This window comes from Coffea arabica, chromosome 11c (genome assembly GCF_036785885.1).
Source record: "Coffea arabica cultivar ET-39 chromosome 11c, Coffea Arabica ET-39 HiFi, whole genome shotgun sequence".
In the NCBI taxonomy this organism is placed as follows: domain Eukaryota; kingdom Viridiplantae; phylum Streptophyta; class Magnoliopsida; order Gentianales; family Rubiaceae; genus Coffea; species Coffea arabica.
In genome coordinates, this window is record NC_092330.1 from 40,164,944 (window position 1) to 40,185,116 (window position 20,173).

A 20,173-nucleotide genomic window follows, 5' to 3' on the forward strand; every position below is an offset into this window, starting at 1 on the left:
CTGGTTTGAGACTTAGGCCGCATAAAACTGGTCCATTATCATTGTTAAAGTTCACTAATTTTTACTAGTTTCCTTGGCTTGTTAGAACAGCCGTGACAATTTGCCGTACTTCTGATTTTATTTGTTCTTCTTGTTTTTGTGTGCAAGTGTGTCAACTTCAACACACAGACAAATTCTGGAGTGAGGTTTTCTTATTGGACAATAAATTCAGACTTACTTTTTTCTGATCAAGATTTGATCAGAATTCTCAGATGATGGTTCTAATCAAATTATTTGGTTTGCTGCAGGGATGCATGTACTACAGTATAGTACACAAAAAGTCTGCATTATATGGCCCTTTGGGCTGTCAAGACGCGAACATTTTATTGTAATGAATAGGAGAAATGTTTTTGATCGGAGAAAGAAAAGAAAAAAAGAAATTACTCTTGTAGGAAACTTTAGCACTGTAGCCTAACATGTCCAAGAATTCCTTCTTCTGTTTCATTCTTTTTTATACGGTTAGATTGAATAGTTGTCAAGCAAAAAGAATAGTTGTTGGAATCCCATCTAAGGAAAAGGGATGCCTGTAATCACCTTTAAACAGAAAAATATCTGGCGTTTCTCCAACATTTTATGAAGCTTAACCAAAGAAGCAACGTGGTGGCCGGGCTTCCTTGTCCCAAGTTTGACCAGTTAAAAAAAAAAATAAAAGGAGATCTAGATTATTTGCTGCAATTTAAGTCTGAATTGATCCCAAGTTGTATGTAGAAGTGGTCAGGGGTTCTGGGTTTTTATTTTGATTATCGTTTTCTAGCAATACTCTTGTTCCTTTTAACAAGCCCTTCTGGCATGATGGAAAAGAATAGTTCCAATGCAAATTTCTCTCTATTTTTTCATGCATGCATGTGCGGATTGCAAGGACAACTCCACCAAGACACCCTCACTTAGAAACATTTCATCGAATGATAGAATCTACGAACATGGCCTCTCTATCTCTTTTTCTTCGTTTTCATTTGAGTTAGGCACTCAACTCACAGCTATACATACACATTTTATTCCCAGTTTTGTCCTATTACTTCATGGACTTTCTTCTTTCTTTTGTTTTCCCCACTTTTTTTTGGTAAGTCAACAAATTTCTGTTTTGCTGTTCTTCTAGATGATAAGGGAGAGAAAAATATGACAGTAATTTCTTCAAAATCCAATTCTGACAATAAAGATGGGAGACATATGGTCAATGATGCTGGTAGGAGAGAAAAAAACCATTCTAAGTAGTACAAACGATAAACCAGTACAAGCATTTATTGGACAGCTCTTGCTGCCAAACTAATTAATGCTTGAATAATTGTGGCTAGTTCCTTGGATCAACCTCCCTATCAATCAGTGAAGTTAGGGATGGTTGCCTGAGGCTCAGTAGCCTTAGCAGCAGCTGATGGTTCAGCAGTAGCTGTTGGCAACACTGGCTTAACCACCAACTCAGCTGGCAAATCCTTAATTCCCTTTAAATAAAATGTATAGAACAGCTTAAATGGGAACACAATCTGCTGCAGCTTCACCACACCCTGCACCCCCTCGAATACTCCTGATCCAGCGGTCACAGCCAGATGTGTGTCCTCGTAAGTCAAATATGGCCCCTGGACTGATATGTGACCGTAGTCACCAAAATAGAAGCTGTAGATAGCCTCATAACGATCACCTTTCTTCTCAGGAACATGTTTTATCAGCACACATAATCCTGATGTTATGCCTAATCTCTTCTGCAAATCACCTGTGTAGAGCTTATTGCTGAATGGAACTAGATCACCTAGAGAATTTGCGTCCTTTTTGCTAAGTCTCAAGTATGCTGGGCTGCCCCTGTCCCTTTCATTAATCTCATACACATATAGTTCTTGAACTTTAGCTGAATCACAAAGACATGATTTTGTGATGAGCAATAATACATCGTGAATCATGAAATCCAACTAATTTTAGCTAGTAGTTTCACTGACTACCTCAAAATTACCGATATAACTATGCCTAGCAAATCTTTTATTTCCAAGAACTCGTATTCATTTTTGCTTGGAGAAAGTAGAATGCATCTGACGGACCATTTTCCTATGGTTTCACGACAAAATACTAACTAACTCATCGAATCGAAAAAAGATTTATTGGTACAGGAAGTACTCACTTGGTTCTGGCTTTGGTTTGCCGATGTTGAAGAAGAATGCTTTTGTTGAGGCATCTTTGGAGGGTCTTCTGGCGGAGAAGGCTTGGTGGGTCGTCGAGATCTGGACAGATTTAGTTAAAAGTGGATTTGAAAGCTTAAACGCAAGCTTGTCATAATGGAATTCGATGTTGGAAAGTGATTCAAGATTGAATAGTTTAAGGGAAGAAACTGGTCTGAGAGAGCTTGTACTTGCCATTGATGAAGTGGATGCTAATGGTTAGGGTTGATCTATGCAAAGTATAGGTTCAAGAAACATCCATCCAGGGGACAATGTGCCTTGATTTAGAAAGGTATATAGCTGGAAGATTCTGCACCGATAAATTATGCACCAATATTAAACGCACGCCTTGTAATTCTGATTGGTTTAAGGGTACCTATTGATGATGACAATATAGCTTAATAGTTTTTTTTTTCTTTTAATGTGGAAACACAGGCTGGACTCGTAAAAGTAGTCAAAAGCTGTAGCTGTAGGTGTGGAAATAATTAGAAAATTGGAAGAACATGGAGGAGGGAAAAGTATGAATGTAGCAGCAAAAGACATATCAATCAGAACCTTCACAACAAAAGACATATTTGTTAGGTATCGATGCTAAAATCTTGAGCACTGTGCAGAAGCAACATCAATGTTTGTTAGGATCATCAGATTAAAATGTATATTAAAGAGCTACAATTATTCAAATGATTAAATAGTACAAGAAAAGTTTTCTGTACATATAAATCATGTACTGTTCGTTGCCATGTATAACAGCCTTAAGAATTTCTCACAAATTGCAAACATTTATATCCCAATTTCACCAGCTCCGGCAATGGCCATTGACATGCCGGTAACAATGCTGTACCTTTACTTTGACCAGGCAACATATCTGGTGAACGATGTCCCGATAATTGCTTAGCTGCCAGCAGAGTTCTATAAATGGTGTTGATGTGATCAAAACTGGGATCATCACTCAAGGCCTAATGCTTTTGCCATCTCAGGGTTGTATATGAGATCCATGGATCTCAAGTTAATGGAGGAGCAGGAGTTTATTTCCTCCATTACATGTAGAAGAAATGAAGTGTGCAAAATGAATCATGAGTGATTCATCTAAGCTTTTGTTAAGATTTCTGCGCCAGTTTTTGTAATCAAAATTGTGTGCTCGAATTGCGCAGCAGGGCTGCCATCAGCTGTCAGGGTTGTCCAGTTATCCTCCCATGTGATACACTCCGTGCTTCCCAATGTAAGAATTGGTTCTGCAGTAAATTTACAAAACATAACAGGTAAGGATTCAATTCAATAAGCAAATTTCACTTTACTGCAAAACACAATCTAAAGTGAAAATATATCAAGATAGTGCCGGACTTGCCTGAATAAGCCAAGATGACAAAGTAATAGAAATTATGGCAAAAATGTACCAAAAACCTTTCAGCAAGTCCAAAAGGAAGTGAGGATTTCATTCAAAAATAACCTCGTTTAGCATTGCATATGATCTTTCAAATTTCCTAGCGAAGTACCATCATGGTATCACCTGATGTACACTATCATTCCTTATGAATCCATAACGGTCTCCCTCTGATTTCAGGACTTTTTACATGCATTTGCGATGCCATGAACAAGTTAATTTTATTATTGTTGTTGTTGTTGTTGTTGTAGTTGTTGTTAATCAAGCAACAGCAAGTTTGTTCAATAGGGGGAAAAGGTTCAATATACTGGTCAAAGCACATCCAACTGAATACCAGTACTTGAAGGTACATATTGCTTTCTAACAAGGCAATCATGCACCAGCTCTCCCAAGTATTTCTTAAATTAAAACTATGTTTGTGATGTATCGACAGACAAATAATAGAAACTGGCCATTTAAAAGCATTATCTACATTAAAGAGGAATATGCTCACCAATTGTGAATGTTTGCCCCTCAACCATGAAGCCTGGCTTATCATTGCCTGCAAACAACCAAAACAAAATAAAAGTTGGCATAACTTTGAAAGTACAAGTAGAATCCAAAGGAAAAGACAAATCCAAGTTCAGTAAACTTGAATTATATGTTATACCATCTCCAAGCATAAAAACTAGAATAACAGAATAACAGAAACAAGTTTCCATTCAAAGCAAGGACACAGCATAGGAAAAAGACATACTTCAGAGGCAAGACATTCAGAATAATGAAAATACATAGCCTATTAGAAGTTATAAAGTAGATCTAAGGTTTTAAGATTATTTTTTATTTTTAGGTCATAATGTGCGGAAAGAAAAGTCAAGGTGTTATTCTAACTTCTAAAGATAATTACTCTTAGAAGAATATAAAGCCAACCATCTTGGCTTGACTCTCAGTCTCCCTACAAATTGACACAACTTAGATTCTCCAAAATCAATGGTATGGATACATACTCCATTATTATGTCAATCAAAGAGTTAAAAAAGAAGAAGGAAATGATAGGACTTACTTTCTATATTTGAAATATGCAAAGGCAGAAATAGCTCTCAGTTTAGAGTTACCATTTAAGCAACCTAGACATTTTCCAAAGAAAGATTAAACAAGACATTTAGTTTGGACAAAAGAGATTACTTGAAAAGTTTAGATCACATGCAAATGGAAAGTGCAACCGTAGATTAAGACGTACTATGTTAAGCCAATCTGCATTAATTGGCTTTAAATATAGTTCTAGACCACCTAAGGAGGTATAGCCACGGTGCTACCTGAAGAAAGGTGCCACCTCATCGATGTTAGAGGATCTTGAATTCACCATATCATATGATTATCATGTTAACAGAACAGCATGTAATTCACTGAAATGACAGCGTAGCAAGACCATTGCTAGTCATTGGTGAAGGCTGAAGCTAGTGCAGTTTTCCTTAGCGACTGTGACAATTATACTGAAAGGATTAACATGAGGGACTACTCACGGTGGTGAAATATAAGTGGTTCAGAATGAAATACATTCCCAACACCATGTCCAACAAAACGGTCCACCACGCCGTAACCAAATTTCTCAGCATGCTCACTGCAACGACAATTAACAGAGTCCTTAGAGAAGGCAAAATATACTTTAAATTAAAACAACATCTTTGTTTTGAGAAAGATTTGCTCATATTTGAACACCTTCTAGTTTAACTCATAGTAAAAGTACAAAAGGTGATAGATGATGGCACAGTATGAAAGCCTCTATAAGAACTAACAATCAAGCTTGACAAGGTCCCCAACATAAAGCTTGCAATATGAGGATCTTCACCATATTTAAGTATATTGTGTTCCTTTTCACCCCCTCAGTATCAAATAAAATAATTTCTGAACATAACACCACAAGATTGTCCGAGCAAAAACAAATCTTTCAGCTATGAACATACAAGAAGCGGGCAAAATTGGATAACAACAAAGGTTTGATTCAACCAATCTCACAAAAACTTCAGTGTTGTGTTTACTGCCAAACAATTCCAAATAATGTCCGATGTTGTAGGAAGTATGTTATTGGATCCAAAATATCCAATTGTGGCTCTCATTTTCTAGACAGAAATACAGACAAATGTCAACAGGTGCACATGCAAATGTACTTCAATGTTTATACGTTTTCAGATATTAATCATACCTGATTCGCTTCCCGATTTTCCTATACAGAGCACCATCCTTGCAAACAGCAATGCCTTTATGCAAGCACTCCTCAGTCACCTGACACAAGGAGAAATTAGGTTGCAAAAAGAGGGAAATAATAATAATAAAAACTATCTGTGGGACTGATCAAGAGGTTGTACTACAAAGTTCTAAGGAGAAGTGATGATGCAGCAGTTTTGTGAGCTTTAGGTAACAGAAGACATGATTCTCATCCTTGACATTGCAACGTTCAGGAAATGCAATTTTTCTTTTCTTTTCTAGTAAATGCAAAATCATACCTTCACAAGCCGTTTCATTGCATCACTAACATTGCCACAAAAGAAAGTTTTTGAAGTGTCCCCATGATAACCCTGAGATGAGGCCAAATAAGTTTTCCTAAGGTCCCAAGACAACTTTAAACAAATAATTACAAAAATGAAGAGGAAAGAAAAAAAATATATAGTGTGGAGGAACCAAAAAGAGGAAAAATTAAGGAAAACTGAGAACAAATCATAGAAACAAAACAGATTTCAAAAGGTCCCCTTAGCAACTCCTAACTAGGTGTTCTAAGCAAAGAAACTATTATGTCTTCTATTAATATTTTGATTTAATTGTATAAGCAGATTTATCACGTAAAGATAACGATTCCAAAATTTTACAAAAATTGAGATGACAGTACGAAACTTGCACTATTTTGATATTGTGGACCAGAAATAGCAATTTCTAACCATAAATAAATGTAAGGAGAGAACTTGTGGAAATGCAGAATGGTTAGTCTGTTTAACATTTAAGACAAAGACCCTCTAATATCATTTGATCAACAAATGGAAAGCCCAATAACAGCATTCGAGACAATAATAAGTACTCAGCAACTTACATTCAAGTAGACTGTCACATCAATGTTTATTATATCGCCATCCTGCATAGCATACAAGAACATTTAGGTAAGTGACCAAAATTTTCCCAGCGATGATGGTAAATACTAAAGAAACACACAACCTGTAGCTGACGAGAATCAGGTATCCCATGGCACATACACTCATTGACCGATGTGCATACACTCTTTGGAAAGCCCCCATACCCTAAAGGTGAAGGATAAGCACCAGCATCAACAATCATTTGGTGCACCACCTTATCAATTTCGTTCGTCGTCACAGATGGCTAGTTCATATAAAAGGGAAAACAAATTAATTTGTCCACACAAAAAGGTCCTAAACATAAGCAAATCTTGGTACAAAAATGCAACATGCATGTGTACAATACCAATCACATTGATAATGTTGATACATGAAAGATAGAAGAAGAAGAAGAATGTGATACCCTCTGATGTAACAAAAAGTGAAAAGATAAACAAGATGCCATGATCATATAAGGAAGGAGCACAATATATAAAAGGAGGAAAATAAGAGCAAGAAATGAACCAGTCCCAGTCAAAAGAAGGACAACAGGGGGCCGGGAGGGGGGGGGGAATTTGCAGTGACCTGAAACATATGTTCACCAGTGCAAGTTCTTCAAAATACTACAAGGCTCCTAAATGAGAGAGCTGGGAATCGTCGAAGATTAACACTCAATACTAGCAATCACAATTATATAGTCCCACTGAAAGCCACCCACTCCTTCCTTAGTGACCTACAAGCTTATACAAAGTTCATAAGTCCAGGAGCTATTTGACAAAGACCGCAATTTCCATGATCTTCAATCTCCTAGAAAACATGTGAAGCCACTAATTCATAAAGAAGTAAAACCGATAACCTGCAATTTATCATTAAAGAATGCTTCCAATTTTCAGTTCATGTTTCAACTGCTTTTGGACTTAGATGGAATTTTACAAAGGAAAAATAAAGTTTCAGAATCAGGCAGGTATAGTATGTGAAACAATAGGTTTTGATTTTATTGGTGAGTCTGTACGATGACCACTTAGAGTAATCATAATAAAACTTTTCATCTGCATGTAAACTTGAGAAAAGCAAACAAGCGATTCTTATGAGAATGTAGTGCTAAGAATAATTATTATCTTTGATGATGAATACATAAAAGTAGATTCTCACCCTAACCAATGTTCCTGCATGATCTAGGACTTGGGCAGCAAGTTCACAAGCAGCCCTCATTTTCAAAATTCCTTCAGCATCATGAATCTGATATTCTTTGGAAATTTCAGGCAGTATTTTTGTCCCTGCATAGGGAGGCTTTGGTATGTGATCAGGGACAGGGAGCTGTTGTGACACCTTTCCACGCCTCAAAGGCGGCCTTCTTTGTGAAGCTGTTGAAGTCCTAAGCTCACGCTCTCTTTGTGAATGATCAAGAAGTAATTAAAAATGACAATTAAACAATCAGGTACAGAGAAGCATTACAAAGCAAAAATCAACAATCTATAGATCTTTAATCATTTTCAATATTAAATGTACTCAAACAAACATGTCGTTCAACAGATATAGCAGGTCAGTTCTTATGATTATATATCACATGGTAACTTTCAGGAACCTGAATATTCAACATCCAATAATAGATCCATGTAGATTAGAGAATACCATTTTTTTGCTCCACCTTTAAGTAGGCGTACATTGTGAATGAAGAAAATTAAGATACAAATACAGATTATAGATTTGTGAAAGAAACAGACATATAGAGATGCCAAAAAAGGAGTAAAAATGCGGCATACTATTGTTAGGTCAACATGCCAAGTTCAATTTTTTGTCATGCCAATTGCTACCTGAAATATTTCCACTGCCGCAAATGCAGTGGAAATAACTAGAATCCACTATATGATGCAAAGAATTATATAACAAAATCTCTCTTTTTTTTCAGTTCCAATTTCGCGACCATAGCTAAAGTAATTGCTACTGTTGATTTTTTAGGCTACATTAAATCACAAAACGGGGGAGGAAAAAAAAAAAAGGACTACCGATAGAAGCATAGCAAACGAAAGGTAAGACAAAGTACTTAATTGAATATACTGAAGTAGTAGATAGCATTACCTTCTTATTCTAATAGCCTCCTCCAAGCCTGAAATTCTTTTTGAATAAACAACGAGTCCCTTTCCAAAGCTTGAAGATTTACCTAAATTCAACAGATAAGCCAGAATCAAGAAATGCCAAAAAAAAAAGAAGCATAGTGGTAATATAGCACTCACATTTAAATATTCTACAACTTTGAAGCATAGCCAAAAAAAAAAAAAAAAAAAGGGGATTGAAAAGAAATAAGTAACGAAAATTATTAACAAAAGGGATTAAATATGCTAGCAGTGCGTATGGATGGGTGGAAGTAGCTAGTGAAAATATCACAGGAATGACACATACCCGGGAAGGTTGAAGGGAAGGAGGCTAGTCGAGGCCCCATGAAAGAACTAGAGGAAGAAGAGGACGAGGATGATAGGGAGCTGAGTTCGCCATGGAAGCAAGTTGTCGAGAATTGAAGAGCTGGAACTGCATGAGAAATTGAAGTCAGAAAAAATGCCATCTCTCAGACACAAAGAAGTTGAGAGGCACGGGGGAGTGGAGAGGAAATAGCCAAGACTTCGAGATTAAACTGGTCGCTCCAAAATTACTTGGGCTTCCAAGCCTTATGCTTTCAACTTGTTGTCCGAGAATTAACAGAGCGGGGCGCCCAACTTTGTTACAAGTTGGATCCATCTAGAATTGGACCAAACCAATTAATGATAACTGGTGGCCTTTTTCAATTTCTTTCGTGTATTCATCGATTACTATTACGGTTAGACGTACGTCACACATGTAAAATTTAATTTTTAAATTTATATTTGGATTAGGCATCATGCATTCAACTATATACACCATAGTTTATAAAAGATTAATCCTATTTCTATTTCATTTTTTGCCTTCTCCTTTTGTCTTCTTACAAGCATTTTTTTTTTTCAAATTCCACAAACGAGTGTCTATTGAGGAAAGCATCTTTTTTTTTTCATAGTACATCAAATTCTCAATTTAGGAGAATAAAGGAATGATGCTGCAACATCACTGCCGGAAATCAAATTTTTAGCATGTCATCTCGAAAAGTTTAACATTAATACTGCCACAAATGCATCTCCCAATTTTTTTTTTTTTTGGTAAAAATATATTTTCTGTCTAGACTGTTCTTGGCACTCTTGTCCACGGTACAAGAATGCATAAAATGGATCTGGCATAAGCCGGCCTGGCCCAGTAGTTTTTTCTACCGCCCCAAGTTCTTAATCTGGGCTCTAGTGTCAATGTTTTGAGAGGGATGTATGGTATGGCCATGTACTTTTGGGCAACAATAACTTACACGCGGGCCTCCAAAAGTCGTTCGCAACCTTTTTTCTTTTTCTTCTTTTATTTCTGGGTGCTGCGGAAGCCACAAAGATGTATATTCCCAATTTCATTCAGTTATCGTGTTTATTTTTCTTTTTTTTTTAATATATATATAAAACAAAATCAGGCATGCCCTCAAGGCGTTTACCAGAATTTTTACAAATCGTCAGTTTTATAAGAAAATAATTTGTTATTATCAATTGATCAAACTCCTGTTGAGAGTCATAAAATTCTATGCGTGGCCCAACTTGCGATTAAAAGTGGAAGAAGGGAAATCGATGTTCTTGACAAAGTATCTGATAAATAGAACGTAATTCCGTAACAAAAAAACAGGGAGGATTTCAAATTTTCAATCAACCATTTGGGTTTTGCTTGAATGATAGCTTGTCAGATTCATATTGTCACTCCACATTTGTGTTATCAATAATATTTGTTGCCGGTGGCCTAACATAATTCAAGCTTTATGCAATTGATTCATGAATCAGATGCATACCCATCAACTATCAAACAATAATGGAACAATCATCTCCTAAAACTCCTGTCCCGCAGTTGATATCTAAAGTACTGCTTTTGTTGGGTGGTTCGTCTTGATGGAAGAAAACAAAGATCTTGAACAGCGAAGCGCCAAATTAGAAAAGAAATCGCTTTTTTTTTTCACAAAGAAATTTTAACATATATAGCAAGTAATCTACTCAAATGATTAATGAACCAAAAAGATGTGTACTCTTGTAAGTTTTATGTATAAGGTGCTACGTTACAACATACTGTGACATAATATAGAGCACTTTTCGAGGCATTAAATAAATAGGCATACAAGGTTTGTGTATTTTGTGTAAATACAAAAGTTCAACCTATCTGAATAATTCATCAGTCCTTTCGTAGTTGTATCTAGGACTGCAAATAACTCGAGTTGAGTCGAGTTTTGACTTAATCGAATCCAATATTAACTCAATTTTACCAAGTTCGAATTCGAACTCAAACTCGACGAGCATTCAATGTAAAACTCAAATTTGATCTCAACATCAAATTCAGGCCTAGTTGATGTTGAATTCGAGCTTTAAAAAAAATATTAAAAAAATATTATTTAAAAAACTGAATAAAATAGTCATTTTTCTTTAATAAATATTAAAGATATATATGTAATTTTACTACATACATAAATATACATACATATATATATATATATATATATATATATATATATATATATATAGACACACACACATATTCGAACTGGTTTGCAAGCTAACAAGCTGAGTTTTTTTTATGCTTGATTCAAGTTCGCTAGCTCGACTTGATTGGCTCAAGTTCGATTCAAGTTCGATGTTGCCCGAACTTGAGTTGAGTATTGACTGAATAGTTTGTGAGTGGCTTGAATCGTTCGCAATCTAGTTGTATCACAAATACGTTCTTAATTATAGCATTAATTAAAAAAAAAAAAAAGAATTGCAAATAATCTTCTATCCAAATACACTACACATATGATCTTTAAGAGTTACAATTTTATGTAAATATTTGATTATTTATTCCGAAACTGACGGATGTTACTAAAGGTATTCAAATACAATTCCTAAGTAGGATCAACTTTCGCAGCTAAGCACTGCCATAAGCAACAGATTATGTGGGGCACGAACATGGGTTTTGGGGAACAGATATGGATTGATCTTGTGGAAGTTTCGGAGAAAACGCGTGAAATTAAACAAAGATTGACTGTATTATAAGAAAGGTACAAGCTCGTACTATGCATTAGTATCTTGTGGCAGAATTTATATACTACTAACAAAAACAGGTTTTAAAAGTATGCATCTGATGTTTTGACATTTTTGGTTCTCCAAACTCAAGGTCATTATTCCTCCAACCCCAAAAAAAAAAAAAAAAAAAAATCCGGGTCATTAATGTCTCTCAGAGACATATGCAACATCTTAAAGCAAATTAATACCTGGATTGTTGCCAGCTGTTTAGTTTATATGGTGAGATTTGACGATAATAAATTATGATTAATAGGGTTGAATAATTAGGCATCCTTTGACTAATATAGAGTGGTTTGAAATAGATTGATAGGGTTGCATCTCAGCTCATTGATTTTATAGACGTTGTCAAATGGCCATGTATAAATCAAACTTACATGCAGCCATAAACAAATAAAGAAAAAAAATATATATATCTACAATTTAATTTGATGGGACGTTAATGAGAATGAGCATGTCAAAAAAGATAAGGCAAAGAAGAGATTCCAGCTGGGATTTCTCAGTGCATGAATGTGGACTTAATTAATTACAGTAGATTAGTAGTGAGTGTTATACGTGAGGCTCCAATTTCAAGTGTAATTAATTAATAAAAGAAAAGAAAAAGAAAAAAGAAGAAGTCTTCACATATGCAAAATTAAGCTGTCAAGAGAAAATTTTAGAACAAACAAAACAAGAACACCCGCCAATTAATAATATGTGTGTACCACAACACATTTCTAAAAACGCGTTTCCAAGAACTTCGCCTGTTCCCTCAATATTCTACGTGTGGCATGTCAAAAAAGATAAGGCAATATGGCAATATGGCATGTGCTGTTACTCCCTAGGCCTCCCTTCTTTCTTTCATCCTCGATCAGTCTTCAAAATTGGCATGAAGTAGAAACTTCTTCTTCAACATCTGTACCAGTTTGGGTCCAATCCCCAACTGGCTAAATACCATGTGGAGAGACGAAAAGTCGCAGTCAATTGCTGTAGATGGGGTGGGTACCGGTAGATACATCATAGATGCAGATGCAGAACTAACTCATGCATTCCTATTATATATTATACATATTTCTTTCTTCTTCACGTATTGATAATATATTATAGGATGCTTTTCTCTTTTTTTTTTTTTCTCCTTGCATAATATAGCGGTGTATAATAATATTATTGTATGTGTCACGGACGGACGGACTATCTTATCACGGAGATGAAATGGTCTTAATGAGACCAGAATATGACTTGGTACAGAATAGGTCCTTTGATTGATGAGACGAAGATCCGATTTCTTTGGATGCCATTCCATCAACAAATCAGAGCCCATGAAGATAAGTACTGGCACCACCTACTTCTGTGGATGTTTAGAAGAAGAATTTATTTTTGATCCAGCAAGATTAAGCCTTGCTTGGATTGCTTGTTCCGTCGGAAAATATTGTCGTTTTCTGTGATCACATTTTCCTATCACCTTTTTCCCTCACATATATCAGATCGCTACAGTAATTTTTCCATGAAAAATGACGAAAAATGCAATCCAAACACAACCTTAGTGATCAATTAGCATTCAATGCAATGCGCTCAATTTACTTTGCTTACAGACTGTGTATTTTTTTTTCATTAATCCAGATGCTGAGGTTATTAGCAATAAATATTAATATATGTTTCTATTCTAACCTCGTCTTCAGCATTTTTTATTTTAGACTAAAAAAAAAAACAACAAGAAGAAGAAGATGAGATATCCATCAATAATAAATATTTGAGGATGAGAAAATTTACTTGAAATTAATTTTTTGGCGTCCCCCCTATACCTAATTCTCTCCTGGCCAGAAACATTTCTTGCAATTTGTACACAGGAAGCTAAAAGAGTACAATTATTATCGTACTTCACCTACACCAGAAATATACGAGTACTAGAAAAAAGTTTTATCTGTTGTCTTTGGACTTTTAGGCCATATCCTCCACCGCCATGACCCACCCCCCTCCTCCTGCCGGAGCTTCTTTAAGCTTTATCCTATTCGTCTCTCTCACGTCCATCTGGACCGCATGGTATAGTAAAAATGCAAAAGAGATAACAAAGTACTATGCCAAAAGACCTACCAAAGTATAGTAAAAATGCAAGTCACAAAATTCGCAAGATATAATACTAAAACGCTTCAAAACTTTGAACAATACTATCTTCATTTCGTTTGTATCTTGGATTGATTTGTTCCACCATGTCACGCACCTAATTTCAGATTTCTCCGGTCTCTAAACAGTAGTAATATACAATTGAAACTATGCAACTTGCAACAACAACACCACCACCCCACTCCCCTTTCCAGTTTCCTCCCCGCCATTTCTTTCCTAAAAAACAAAAACAATTACATGAGAAAGAAAAAAAAAAGAAGGAAGTTACAGAGCACCAATAGCCCTTGGTTTCTTGCTACACTCCAACCCCAACAACTCCATTCCCCTCACTCTTTTACCACTGCAACTACTATTACTATCCATTACAACACCGTTAACTGGTAATGGTACCTTAAATATATTCACCCCAAATAATCTAACCATTTGAACCGGCTGAATAGGGATTGATATTCCGGCAGCAACCGGAGGAGCGGCCTCGGCCGCTCCATTCCTCCGTTTCCAGTCAATGTAAAGCTGCTTATCAGCTCCGGTTGATCGCTGAAAGCTGACAATGTCTCCAGCCTTCAAATTCTTCTCCTTCACAAACCTACTCCACCCTTTAGTCAGGACATAGCTCTGACTACTATTCCAATAGGAATATCGGAATCGCCATACCTTTCCACCCATATCTTCAAAGTTGAGCAACACGCCTTTGGAAGTATTCCCGCTTTGCAAAGGGAAATGCTTTTCGGCATGCTGCTTTGGTATGACTAGCCTGTTCAGCTTCCCAACATCGCTGGGAGTCACCGCCTTTTCGAAGAGTTGTTCACGAGCTTTGGTTGTCTTCTGATAACCAAACGAGTGTAGACCAGCAATACCTTTGCAGCCCTTCTTGCCATTGCCATCTAATCCATAGTTCCTCTTGCTTTGCTCCAGCTCGTCGTTGTAAGTATGTTTTCGAAGCATGTCGACAATTTCAGCCTTGGAATGGCAGCTCAAGAAAGCAGCTTCGACGTCATCTTCCTCAGCTTCATTCAAGGGCTTGAAGTTTGTGACAGCATCGCGGCCGCGAAAGCGTTGCGCCGCGATATCATAGGCTCTAGCAGCTTCCTCTTCTTCATTGAAAGTTCCCAGCCAAACCCTCTGATGCTTTTCGTAAATCTGCGCACCCCATCTGCCATTAGGCTGAGGAACCACCCCTTTGAACCTTGAGGACGGAAGTTTCCGGGATTCGGCTTCTACGCCGACTTCTGCATCGATTATCATACTGCTTGCGCCACTCCCAACTCGGCAGAGGCTCTGCTGCTCTGGCGACGACTTGATATTCACCGGTAGAGACATATTTGACAATGATGCTGGTGCTGCTGATGATGCAAAAGAGTTGTCACTGGTAGTGCTCTCATCTATGCTGCTGTTGTCCATTTCTTTCTTTAAAGATTTGATTTTGGTGTGAAGTTAGAAGAAAATATGAAGTTTAAGAGGGGTGTATGGAATGGGACGAGATATTGATGCTTTGAGAGATGAGACAGAAGAGCTACTTGGAGTATGAAAGTTGTTGTTCGGTGATGCAAGGTGGAAGTTATATATATATATATATATAGACATATATAGAGGAGTAGCAGCCCAAAGTTTTTGTGTGTGAAATATGCACTAGTAGTCGAATAAAATATGCTGATTATCAAATAAACTACTAAAAGCAAAACCAGACTAGTATTAAGCTCTTACTATAAGGAAAATAGTGACATGGAGGTGTGGTTTTGTGGGTCAACTCCAAGAGATGGTAAGGAACTAGGAAGATTCATGGATTGATTCCTGGGGAGGGAGAAGGAAGGTGTGGGGGGAGGAGGGTAGGTGTAGTAGGGGCCATGGGAGATAGTTTGAATAGTAGAAGTATGTATATGTTGTGGGCTATGTATGTGAGGTGGGGCAAAGATAAATTGAGCAAGTTGATGGGGTTCACATGAGTGTGGACCGTGTGGAGAAGCAAGTTCATCCCCCCTGATCTTTGCTGCTGCTGCTGCTGACTATCAAGCATGGCCTCCCTTTCTGCTTGCTTTTGTTTTGGAACGTTTATCTGAATTACACTTGGGAGTATTAAAGGCAGCGACAAATAATAGAGAAGATTTTGATGAGGTAGCACTAGCTGGTACTATCAGCATCAGATGAAGATAAAAGGAAATTTTATAGGAAAGAGAAACGTACCATATATTACTAGTCACCAATGTGTATATAACTAGAATGTGACGACGGTCAAAGGGGCTGGTTTTTGTGTAACAAAGGGCTCCTACTCTTGTTATTTTCGGTTAAGCAAAAAGATTTTTCCACAAAAAAGAGCTACACCGCATCAAATATTTTTTATTGCAAATAATCACCTATCCAAACACAATCAGGATCCGTTTGGCGATACGGTAATTTATTGAAAAGTATTTCATCTAATAGAGCTTTTAATAAAAGCATTTATTAAGTAATTAAGTGCTTCTAAGTATATTATTTGGAGACATAATTTAATAAGCACTTATTGTATTGGACAATCTGTAATTTTAAACTTTTAAAATATATTTATTTTTTATTTAGTTCATAATATAGTATAAAATAATTGAATTTAATGTTTTATTTTGTGGAATAAATAAGTTATTTTCAAAGCACTAAATTTTAGTTTTTTTCTTTTTTCTAAAAATGCTTTCAACACTAAAAGTTTCTTCCTCATTTTGTGTGGAATGATACTCACCGAACATCTCAAAAGTGCTTTTAACTCCTGTAAGTACATTTTTATCAAAAGCACCGTGACCCTAAACGAGTCCTCGATGAATTTTTGCACTTGCGTGTTCAATGAATTTTCCTTTTATGAAACAAGATCTCGTGCATCTAACTACCCAAATTGTTTGCAGGTAGGAGGAGACTCGATCTGGTTCCACTAGGATGGGGATCATGGGCCAATGTTTATGAGGGATGGATAGACTTGAAGACAAAGCTCATCCAACAAGAATTTCCCATAAAACTTACCTGGCTTGATTTGATTCGTCCTTTCCATCTCTGTTTTGTCTTTATTGGCCAGGTTCAACTGAGTATCTTCCAGCACAATAATAATTTCACAATATCCAAGACACTGAAAATGTCCAAAGAGAAATGGGTTTATGCTTGTTTTCCTTTGAACTATTATATAATTGAGCTTGTGGTGGCACCCTAGATAGATGAAGGATATCCCCACAAATGGCCAATTTCAAAGAAGTTATAAATTTCTTAATTTTCATTAAAGAACGTTTTTGTCTGGAAATATTATATTAATTAATGTCCTCCTCCCATTATTCAGGTTCTTGATTACGATCTGCATTGTTGATTCAGAAAGAGTGATTAGTAATATTAGTGGTTGGACAGGAGAATATTCGTTCAATTATATTTGCTTACATCATCATTACAATTTTCAATACACCTTTTTATTTTTCCAATCACTTTTTTATCTCACATACATCACATCAAAAAAAATGCTACAGTAAAAATATTTCAAATAATTTATAATCCAAACACACTTGCGGCACCGACTTTAATGTATGAGTTATTCTATAAGATATGTTTGTGTAAGCATTATTTGCACAAAAATTATTTACTTGCATCATAAATATATTTTTTAACAGATTTTTTTGTCTTATTAATAATTTTTTTTATTTCATATATATCATATTACAAAAAGTACTTCAGTGATTACAACAAAAAAGTATCCACAATGGAATATTATGCCATTTGTTATTCAAGAAGAGAAGATGCATTATGATTTCCCACAGAAAAAGAGAGAGAGAGAGAGAGAGAGAGAGCCAGTAATTACGAGTAGTATATTTTCACATCACGTCCATGATTTGGTTAAACTTAAAACAAAAGTGGTGGAGCTTATCCTCTTTTGCCTCTTGTTTAGTTAAATCAACTTTATCCTCAAGAAGTCATATCACTGCGTGTTGTAGCTTTCCAACCTCTTTTTACTGTTATTCTAGTGAGTTCTCTCATATTATTGGTTTGTTAGTTCCCGAACAACGTATATTTTCCAGAGGTTTTTCAATTTTACTCCAAGTACTAATATATTAACTCTAATCTTAAAAACATAGAACTTTGTCTAGATTGCAATTTTTTGTAGAAAAGCTTCTATATTTTTCGTGAACATATTTTTCAATCAATTTTTATTTCACATACATCAAATCATTACAGTACGTTTTTTTTTAAATAAAAATTCCTAAAAATAGCAATCCATATTACTATCCACCAATCATTGACATATCATATACTTCTATATTATACACTATACACTATCTACCGTTCCTTGATATGCTCTAGAAATTTTTCAATAAATTGGCACGTGTCATTTCTCAAGACTTTTGAATAATTTTATTCTTTTAATAAGTATCCATTAATTAAATTTAAATTTTAAAATCCCTACATAGTACTAGACATAAATTTTGAATGTGTCTAAAATTTGCATTATTCTTAATCATTTATAGTAGTATTGCTGTGTAATCGAGATTAACATGAAATGATAGATAGAATATGGGGTTGATTTGTACGGAACAAGTCCTTGGTGATTAGGGTCCACGAACAAGTTGATTAAAAAACCAGTAGCCATTAGACGGTGGGCGTAGCCTTTCAACGCCGGGTTTCTATGAGTTTGTTATGTCGGTCCCATTTTATTTTGAAGATTCCCCAAGCCTATTATTCTCTTTAAGTCTTTTCCACTGTATTATATTTCTTTTAATATTCAAAGTTGAATTTTTTTTCTTTTCTAATATGTGGGTAAAGGGTTTACACACACACACACATATATATATATATATATGATATAATAACCATAGCCAATTTTTTTTTTCAGTTCAATAGAAAGTGTTTCATTTATATACACATTTATGCGTGACATCCAAACAGTAGATTTGTACGTACTTTGTTTGTATCTCCGTATCAGGTTATACGGAAATGAGATGTCTCCTTACAGGTGGGAACGTATCTTAATAATTGTAGGGTTTGTCATGTCATCATACGAGAACCCTTCATGTGCTGATGAGTGAATATCAAAAAGTTGAATCATTCTCGGATGTGTCCAAATCCCAAACTAATTTAGAGTTGACCCGTGTTGAGCTTATCTTTCTCCTCCTATATATGTATTGTACGTGACTTCCGGATAGATATTAAGATGGTCTGAAATTCAAGAATTGTGCAAATTATAACTTGCAGAAGCAGAACTAAAGAGATTTATTTTATGGGCATGAGTTCTTTTCTTGCTGGTAATACCTGATGTGGATTCCAACATCTTGTAGCTAGGAACCAGGAAAATTGGAGTCTTGCAATCGAATAGGGCTTAAAGACGGGATTTTGCAGTGAGCGAGGGGATAATTGGACGGTTTGGTACTCCTGTTTTTGTTTTTGGAGTGTTTTAAAGAGATCATTATTATTTTTTTTCTTTTTTCTAAAACACCATCTAAAACACTTACAAGTTCTAAAAAGCTACAAAAGAAACAAAAAACACATCAAATAGAGTATTGGTTGCCAGTGATGGGAGAGAGGAGAAGGGATTTAAAAAAAAAAAAAAAAAATTTTGGGGTGAGAAATAACTATAGTCAATCACAGTAAAATTTTAAACAAATTCTTGAAAAAAAAAAAAACCATCCAAGCCGAACTTGATTAAAAAATATTTTGCATTTTACCCAATTGTGTTTCTTTTTTGTCTTCTCCACATGTTGCCTCGCTGGCCAAATGTTATCAAGTTCTACATGAACTTTACACTGTTAACAACACAAAAAGAGAAAAATGAAGTCATATTGGAATGGAATGAGGAAAGTGATGCAGTGGACAACACATCATCTGTCTCAGAGAAAAAGAAGAAGTTGAGATGATGTCGTCAGTTTCCAAGTTATAATTTTCCTTCATAATGGGATAAACACGACTTTGGTCGATCACATTAACATGTACGTTATTCTCATGTCGACACAAAAAAACATGGTCACTAACCTTAATGAATCAAATTACATGCAAGCGTAAGTTGTAATTTAAATCAAAGACAAGAAGAACAGAAAATATTTAAAATCAGGACTCTATCTTTGCATGATATGATGTCTCAGAGTTTCTGGCTTCTTTCCGCAAGTGATTAAGGATTCTTTACCATCAGATTAGCATGGATTATGGCATCTTAGGAAGCGACAATTATTAACTTAAAAAAAAAGGGGGGGGGGGGGGGGATCAGATGATTCATTAACCTTATCAAAACGCAGTACCCTTTGTTCCCTGTCTCTTTCATTTTCTCACACACGCATGCATGCATGTGGACGTGAATGCTACACAGGTTAT

General features: G+C 35.8%; 3 protein-coding genes across 4 annotated transcripts; all 3 read right to left on the reverse strand.

The window, feature by feature from the left end:
• Positions 1–1,156: 1,156 nt before the first annotated feature.
• Positions 1,157–2,538, reverse strand: LOC113715590 (allene oxide cyclase, chloroplastic-like). Its single transcript, XM_027239828.2, has 2 exons — positions 2,144–2,538; positions 1,157–1,876 (listed from the first exon to the last, which is right to left on the reverse strand). Exons 1-2 carry the CDS (start codon positions 2,376–2,378, stop codon positions 1,353–1,355), a joined length of 759 nt encoding a protein of 252 aa, XP_027095629.1. The 5' UTR covers positions 2,379–2,538; the 3' UTR covers positions 1,157–1,352.
• A 257-nt stretch (positions 2,539–2,795) lies between these two features.
• Positions 2,796–9,276, reverse strand: LOC113715588 (methionine aminopeptidase 1B, chloroplastic-like). 2 transcript variants are annotated; one of them, XM_027239826.2, is made up of 11 exons: positions 9,042–9,276; positions 8,721–8,802; positions 7,794–8,031; positions 6,745–6,906; positions 6,623–6,664; positions 6,045–6,116; positions 5,744–5,823; positions 5,064–5,161; positions 4,604–4,667; positions 4,055–4,102; positions 3,273–3,412 (listed from the first exon to the last, which is right to left on the reverse strand). In XM_027239826.2, exons 1-10 carry the CDS (start codon positions 9,199–9,201, stop codon positions 4,096–4,098), a joined length of 1,005 nt encoding a protein of 334 aa, XP_027095627.1. In that variant the 5' UTR covers positions 9,202–9,276; the 3' UTR covers positions 3,273–3,412; positions 4,055–4,095. The 2 variants fall into 2 exon arrangements, with proteins under 2 accessions (XP_027095626.1, XP_027095627.1); XM_027239825.2 differs by lacking the exon at positions 4,604–4,667 and having other exon boundaries at positions 2,796–3,412; positions 9,042–9,271.
• A 4,633-nt stretch (positions 9,277–13,909) lies between these two features.
• LOC113716803 (AP2/ERF and B3 domain-containing transcription factor RAV1-like) lies at positions 13,910–15,906 on the reverse strand. The gene has a single exon (XM_027241263.2). It carries the CDS (start codon positions 15,275–15,277, stop codon positions 14,141–14,143), a length of 1,137 nt encoding a protein of 378 aa, XP_027097064.1. The 5' UTR covers positions 15,278–15,906; the 3' UTR covers positions 13,910–14,140.
• Between the last annotated feature and the right edge of the window lie 4,267 nt (positions 15,907–20,173).